This window comes from Coregonus lavaretus, assembly GCF_964263955.1.
Source record: "Coregonus lavaretus genome assembly, chromosome: 2".
Lineage (NCBI taxonomy): Eukaryota > Metazoa > Chordata > Actinopteri > Salmoniformes > Salmonidae > Coregonus > Coregonus lavaretus.
This window is the reverse complement of record NC_139989.1, coordinates 81576104-81584312: the sequence shown is the minus strand read 5'-3', so window position 1 is coordinate 81584312 and position 8209 is coordinate 81576104. Positions and strand designations below refer to the sequence as shown.

The 8209-nt window shown below is 40.8% G+C and overlaps 1 protein-coding gene across 1 annotated transcript; it reads right to left on the bottom strand.

Annotated features, from left to right (window-relative positions):
• Positions 1 to 463: 463 nt before the first annotated feature.
• On the bottom strand, positions 464 to 3530 carry LOC311099083 (NLR family CARD domain-containing protein 3-like; the record flags this gene model as incomplete). Its single annotated transcript, XM_084139706.1, has 4 exons — positions 3450 to 3530; positions 3092 to 3320; positions 918 to 2715; positions 464 to 653 (listed from the first exon to the last, which is right to left on the bottom strand). The coding sequence occupies exons 2-4, from the start codon at positions 3300 to 3302 to the stop codon at positions 464 to 466; spliced, it is 2199 nt and encodes a 732-aa protein (XP_083995832.1). The 5' UTR covers positions 3303 to 3320; positions 3450 to 3530.
• Between the last annotated feature and the right edge of the window lie 4679 nt (positions 3531 to 8209).

Genomic DNA, 8209 nt, shown 5'->3' with positions numbered 1-8209 from the left:
TCCCTTTAAGAGTGTGCTCCTAATCTCAGCTCATTACCTGTATAAAAGACACCTGGAAGCCAGAAATCTTTCTGATTGAGAGGGGGTCAAATACTTATTTCCCTCATTAAAATGCAAATCAATGTATAACATTTTTGACATGCGTTTTTCTGGATTTTTTTGTTGTTATTCTGTCTCTCACTGTTCAAATAAACCTATCATTAAAATTATAGACTGATCATTTCTTTGTCAGTGGGCAAATGTACAAAATCAGCAGGGGATCAAATACTTTTTTCCCTCATTGTATATGTATGAAAATCTTTAAATAAAAGGTGACATTCTGTACTGTTGCATAATATGAAACATTGTATCTAAAAACCAAATTTAAAACTGTAAGCTTCACTGTCCAAACACATATGGTGTGGACAAAGTGTGCCTGGTAAACACATGTGGATCTGGTGAACAGTTATCACTTGTTGACCAACTACAGGAATACTGACCTCAGAGTCTCCAGTTTACAGTGGGGATTCCCCAGTCCAGCAGAGAGCAGCTTCACTCCTGAATCCTTCAGGTCATTGTTACTCAGATCCAGCTCTCTCAAGTGTGAGGGGTTTGACTTCAGAGCTGAGACCAGAGAAGCACAGCCTTCCTCTGTGACTCCACAGCCTGACAGCCTGCAAAGAGATCATCATAATTTCACAAACACACTGTTAATTTAACACCAGTAGTGTAGAAGGACAATGGCAGATGCATTTGGTTTATTCTCTTAAACAACTTATAGATTCATTGTCCGTCTCCTAGAATTGTATGGTCATATTGTTATACTAATGTGAACATCAATGCATTGATTCAATATGTTTTTCAATAATACATATATTTCTCTAAACTACATATTTCTTCCTGATTATTAGTTCTTATATGTCATTTGATGTACTCACAGAGCAGCTCTGGAGGCTTTGATCACTGGCAGCAGCCTCAGAAGACCTTCCTCTGATCTGGAGTATTTCTTCAGGTCAAACACATCCAGCTCCTTTTCTGAAGTCAGCAACACAAAGACCAGAGCTGACCACTGTGCAGGTGACAGTTCTTCTTCTGAGAGACTTCCTGATCTCAGGTAGCTTTGGATCTCCTCCACTAGAGAATGGTCATTCAGTTCATTCAGACAGTGGAACAGATTGATGCACCTCTCTGGAGAGGGATTCTCCCTGATCTTCTCCTTGATGTACTTGACTGTTTCTTCATGGCTCTGTGAGCTGCTTCTTGTTGTTGTCAGTAGACCTCGTAAGTGCTTCTGATTGGACTCCAGTGAGAGGCCCAGAAGGAAGCGGAGGAACAGGTCCAGGTTTCCTGTCTCACTTTGTAAGGCTTTATCCACAGCACTCTTGTAGACAGTGACTTCAGGCTTGTCTCTGGACTGCGCAAAAAAGTAGCTGAACATTGATTGAGGTTTGGCCATTAGATTCTCATTGTTGTTGATGAATGAGAGGAACACATATACAGCAGCCAGAAACTCCTGAATGCTCAGATGCACGAAGCAGTACACCTTTTCCTGGTACAGCCCACATTCCTCTTTAAAGATCTGTGTGCACAATCCTGAGTACACTGATGCTTCATTGACATCAATGCCAGCCCTTTTCAGGTCTTTTTTATAGAAAATCAGATTGCCCTCAACAAGCTGTTGAAAAGCCAGTTTTCCCAGTGACAGAATGCTCTCTTTATTCCAGTGTGGACCTGTCTCTTCTTTCTCAAGATACTTTTCATTCTTCTGTTTGGTATGAAACACCACAAGGTGTGAGTACATCTCAGTCAGAGTCTTGGGCATCTCTTCTCTCTTATGTTTCAGCATGTGTTCAAGGACTATTGCAGAAATCCAACAGAAGACTGGAATGTGGCACATGATGTGGAGGCTCCTTGATGTCTTTATGTGTGAGATGATTCTGCTGGCCAGGTCCTCATCACTGAATCTCTTCCTGAAGTACTCCTCCTTCTGTGGGTCATTGAACCCTCGTACCTCTGCCACCTGGTCAACACACCCTGAAGGGATCTGATTGGCTGCTGCAGGTCGGGTAGTTATCCAGAGGAGAGCAGAGGGAAGCAGATTTCCCTTGATGAGATTTGTCAGCAGAACATCCACTGAGGTTGACTCTGTGACGTCAAAACAAATCGTGTTCTTCTGGAAGTCTAAGGGCAGTCGGCACTCATCCAGACCATCAAAGATGAACAGAACTTTGTACTTGTCGTAGTTGGAGATTCTTGATTCTTTGGTTTCCATTGAGAAGTGATTGAGAAGTTCAATCAACGTGTGTTTTTCCTTTTTCATCAAATTCAGCTCCCGAAAAGGGAATGAAAATACAAATTGGACATCCTGATTTGCTTTTCCTTCAGCCCAGTCCAGAATGAACTTCTGCACAGAGACTGTTTTTCCAATGCCAGCGACTCCCTTTGTCAGCACAGTTCTGATAAGTTTGTCTTGTCCAGTTAAGGGTTTGAAGATGTCGTTACATTTGATTGCAGTCTCTGGTCTTGCTTGTTTCCTGGTTGTTGTCTCAATCTGTCTCAGCTCATGTTCATTATTGACCTCTCCTGTTCCACCCTCTGTGATGTAGAGCTCTGTGTAGATCTTATTGAGAAGTGTTGGGTTTCCTTGTTTAGCGATCCCCTCAAATACACATTGAAACTTCTTCTTTAGATTAGATTTGAGTTCACTTTGGCAAATCACAGCAAGCTCATCTGAATCTATAAATAACACAGAGGATATTAATATTACGTCTGTTTTAATGCCTACAGTATTCTAGGACTGTTATAAAATTTTTAATTATAATCCTTTATTCTCTTAACTGACTTTATAAATGTTTTCATAATGCATTACAGACTAATGTGACTGATTATATTATTATATTATTAGTTCTCTCTCTCTCTCTCTCTCTCTCTCTCTCTCTCTCTCTCTCAATTAATCAACACAACACATCCCTGCTGCTACTTGATGAGGTCACTAGGTGTTGTGTTAAGGCTGCTACAATATCATTGAGTTACACAGCTACTTTAGCTGTACTTTAGCTACAGCTTTTAAATGTTCTAAAACAGCATTCAACATGAGGCAGACAGCTCTTACTTTTCTCCAGTGTGTCAGCAAGCTCCTTCTGGTTCATTTTCCTCAGGATGTGCAGTGTGATCTTCAGAGCCCCCTCTCTGGCACTGCTCTCCTGCTTCTCATCTTCAGCATCCACCACTTCCTTATCCTGCTTCTGACTCTCAAAGCCTTCTGGGAGTTCTGGACTTAGAATCCTCTTGAACCTCTTCAGCTCGTTCTTCACAAATGTCATGATATTCTCTTCAAGCAACTGAAATAAATCAAGTAAATAAGTTAAGCAAGAGACTAAATGCTTTCTCATTAACACATTAATGAATGATTGACAGATCAACTTTACTTGAGGTAAACAAAAACAAATGTACATAACAGGACCACATACACTGAATATGGAGGCCAGGTCTGTTTGATGACTCTGGGAAGACTGACCACTGACAATCTCTGACTCTGATCTCTCCTGTTGGTTTCTGCAGAAAAAACATGAGATTACATCACCTCATCCAGGGAGTACACACACACACACACACACACACACACACACACACACACACACACACACACACACACACACACGCATGCGCACACCCACACACACACAGGGAGGGAATGTTGTGTTTGTTTAATATTGTTTAAGGACTATGAAAATGGAAAAAAGGTTTAGCCTATGGATTATGAAAACAACAAAAATAAATGGTAAAAAGGGAGAGGAGAAATGACTAGAGACAGTGTTGTTTAACTCACTGACCATGACCATGAGTTCTTCTTACCTTTGTTCAGTAGAAAAGTCTCCCTTTCTAAACATTATAGGTTGATTCATAGACTTGTCACTCTTCATGGACACACAGCTGGGTACAGGGGAGGCTGGTCTCTCCTGCTTGATTGGGCTTCAACACAACAGAGACAAACATTACGTCTCTCATCTACTCTGAGCTCAGATGGGGAAACATAACAAGAGTTTCATTCTAAAACGCTATATATCCATTTTCAGAAATGTACAGGGGAGGCAACAACAATCGCCCCATTATACCCATTTGGTTTGTAACTCAGTGAACCTGCGCAGCATTCGCTCAATTTGATGCCTACGAACGAAGACTTCGATGCATATCAAATTATCAAATTACACAGCAGCCTTTTAGAAACAACAAGTCCTCAAAGAAAAGGTTCTTTCTTAATTAAAAAAATTATGCTGGCTGTTTAAATCGCCCACATCTTGAAAAAGAGGACAGGGACATGCGTTTTATTTAGATTGTACACTTTTTTCTTAAAACAAATATGGTTAACCATGACCAGAAAATGTTTAATGTTTGATGGCTATCCACCAGCCATATGCCTCTTAAACTCTGTCTCCCTCACTATTGGTGACCACAACATGTACTCTGGTGAACAGGGTGCGCGCTCACCAAGTATCTGTAACCTTGTTAATAATAAGTTACCTGAGGTAAACCAAGTAGCCGTAACCTTGTTAATAATAAGTTACCTGAGGTAAACCTACAGGGTTAACGCTCACCAAGTAGCCGTAACCTTGTTAATAATATATTACCTGAGGTAAACCTACAGGGTTAACGCTCACCAAGTAGCCGTAACCTTGTTAATAGTAAGTTACCTGAGGTAAACCTACAGGGTTAACGCTCACTAAGTAGCCATAACCTTGTTAATAATAAGTTACCTGAGGTAAACCTACAGGGTTAACGCTCACCAAGTAGCCGTGACTGTCACACCCTGGTTCTGGGACTCATTATTGTTGAGCCAGGGTGTGTGCAGTCTATGTGTTTATGTTCTATGTTGGGTGTCTAGGTTGTTGTTTTCTATGTTTGGTCAATGACTCCCAATCGGAGGTAACGAGTGTCAGCTGTCGGCTCGTTATCTCTGATTGGGAGCCATATTTATTCTGATTGTTTTCCTGTGGGGATTGTGGGTTTTTGTTCCTTTCAGTCATTGTAACGGAGGACTTCACGTTTCGTCATTGTTTGTTGTTTTTGTGTTTAGGCTTTAATTTAATAAAGTCATGTTCACCTTCAACGCTGCGCATTGGTCCGCCTCATTAGACGATCGTGACAGTGACCTTGTTAATAATATATTACCTAGGGTAAACCTACAGGGTTAACGCTCACCAAGTAGCCGTAACCTTTGTGGGGTTCTATTTTCTCATAATTGGATCTGTATGTGATGAATAGCTTAGAAGGAATGAAGAACCTGTAACAATGGATCAGTTCTCTGTCTGCCCTGCGTGGTATTTCAGTGAGCCCGTATACGAACCATCATACTTATCATACATACATTTTGCATATAATAAATTTAGCTTGGATTGAATATCCAAGTAGCCGTAACCTTGTTAATAATAAGTTACCTGAGGTAAACCTACAGGGTTAACGCTCACCAAGTAGCCATAACCTTGTTAATAATAAGTTACCTGAGGTAAACCTACAGGGTTAACGCAGGCAGGTCTCATTGATAACAATAGTGAAGCTGGCATTGTGACGCAGAACAATGGGCTGGGAATAGAACGTTCTGAAGGCGAGTCGGTGTCACAGAGCTCAATAGAACTAATAGGAGCTACTTTTATCAGAAAAAAAACGTTGTTAAAAATTGAGGCGCCCCGAAAATAATATTCAAAAGTTCAGTCCTTGGACACAGAGGGGTTAAACATTAAAGTTACCGTCCATCTAGTGAAGAGAGGAGAACCGGACAGAGGGAGCGTAGGCCAGCATCCGTCAACGAGAGAGGGAGAAGCCCTCCACGGTATTTAACAGGTGGAAAAAACAACCAGGGAGCTCCATCGGTCCACAAAAATGCAGGAAGCCGGTAATGATTTAGTGGTAGCTAGGGTAACTAGGATGCTGCTGGTAGAGTAGCTAGCTTACCTAGCTGTACCGACTAGCTTGGCTAGCTAGCAGGTCATTCGTCTGTCCCTTGTCTCGAGGATGATGACAAATCTGGTTAACCACAAAATGAAACAAGAATAGCAAGTGAAAAGGATCTGGCTACACTCATACTGTCGCTGACCGTAAACCAAAAAGCAAATTGAACAATAAACGTCGGTGTCTCAACACTGTAACGAACTCGGTCGTTGTTCCCCAAGATCACCTCAGCCCACTCTGCGCGTAACTGGACAATATGCTTGGCGCCAAACCGTACGTGGACGCGGGCAGTTCCAGAACGCAGACATGAGCAGAGCCACACAATAAACTAAACCCAGTCTTTACAGTGGCTTGCATTTTTTTAATTATGTAAAACAAACATTCTACGTTTTTTTTATAACAATATTTTGAGATCTGGGCCCATATCCACAAAGTTTCAGAGTAGAAAATTGGTCGTTTAAGTGCTGAGAATAAAGACTTCTACTCTTATGGGTATAAATTAAAGCTATGCATGAAGCCTCTAGTCCCACCTAGTCGGCAGATATTTAGGACAACTCATGAGCTGTCCTAACCAGTTAAGAGTTAACAGCAGGTGTCTTGATAATACTATAGAATAATGCAGTGAGTCAGTGGTTCCAGCGCCACATGTAATTGCTTTGGAGTAGATCATATATTTCTATATGATCAATCCATAAATAATATAGATATGTCTTGTGCTTTTGGCAATGATTTATGTATAATAATTATGTATAAGTGATACCATGTATGTCTGCATAGATTAACTCATGCTTATTTCTGAAGATAAACTCAGGTTTTCACCCAGCGGCTAAGGAGTTGGAGCAGTGGCAGGAGTTGGACCTATGGCAGAAAGGTGGCTGGTTCGAATCCCGGGCCGGGCGCTGGAAAAAACGGGCGGGCTTGATCTGACCACTGGAAGGCTGCTGGGTTCACATCCTCAAAACATTCTACTTTTGTTGATCAGAACTCTAGAGGTTGTTCTTCACTGAACCCAAAAATGTATATAACTTTTAGTGGTTCCATATATTAAGGAAGTGATAGAAGCCTTTTTGGTTCTATAAGGAACCTTATTTTCTAAGTGTATAATAAACACGTTTTCTTTTGATTATTTAATTACCTACATCATGTTATTTCAAGTTATCCCTTTGTAGCGCAACATCACGTTGTTAAAAAAGAATCCTAAATTGGCCATGGCTATAAATTGGGCAATTGAAGGCATCTAGGGGCGAAATATATGTTCGATGAAAATGAACATTGTATGCAACGTAGTAGGCAACATTATTGGCAAGGGACTTGATGCCTACGATGCCAAAGCTATTTAGAGTTGTTAAACGGGTGTGAAGAGTGTGTTGGTATATTTATCCAGAGCGATTTACAGTAAGTGCATTCATCTTAAGATGGCTATTTATTTTAGAAATAAACGTAATAAATTATTCATAAAATTGTCATCTCACCTCTTAGCTTTGGTGTCATGTTCCCCAGAGAGACGTATTTTAGAGGCAGGGCCCCCCTCCTCTCTCTCCCCAGAGAGACTCATTTTAGAGGCAGGAACCCCCTCCTCTCTCTCCCCAGAGAGACTCATTTTAGAGCACTGACCCCTAAACAGAGATGCAGCATGTTGGTTGTGGTGAACACAGTGACAACTCATTCTAGAATGTCAATTGTTCTCTTTTACTCATGATCTCTTAGAAATAAAACATTTACTAACAGACACATCCAAACAGTCAGGTGATTTAATTTAATCACATGAACATTGTTACATTCCTCAACAAGAAATAAAAAAATGTCTCTCAAACAGAAGAAGGAACTAACAAAGAGTCACTAACAACAACCAAAACGAAACAGGTGGTTTTAGGAGGGGTTCTGAAAGACACTCATGGGGGTGTCCCTAGTGGTGGGAAACAGAGGCTTTCTGAACGCTTTGGGGCTTTGACCAAATTGTGCCGAAAACGCCATTGATAGATTTGAGTGCTAATAAACAACATTTAGTTAGAATGTGGGGTTCGCTTTTTGCCTCCAGGTTCACTATGTTTTGAAAAACGATACATATGTGACTTTCAACGTGGCACCGTCATAGGATGCCACCTTTCCAACAAGTCAGTTCGTCAAATTCCTGCCCTGCTAGAGCTGCATGTTTGTTGATTTATGTAATGTATTTTATCTATTGAAATATAATTTTGATATAGTTTAAAATTTAGTTTCATGGTCATTTATTATGTTTTCCAGAATTTCCAACCAAACTCTGAGATCAGTCTCTCCAGTACCA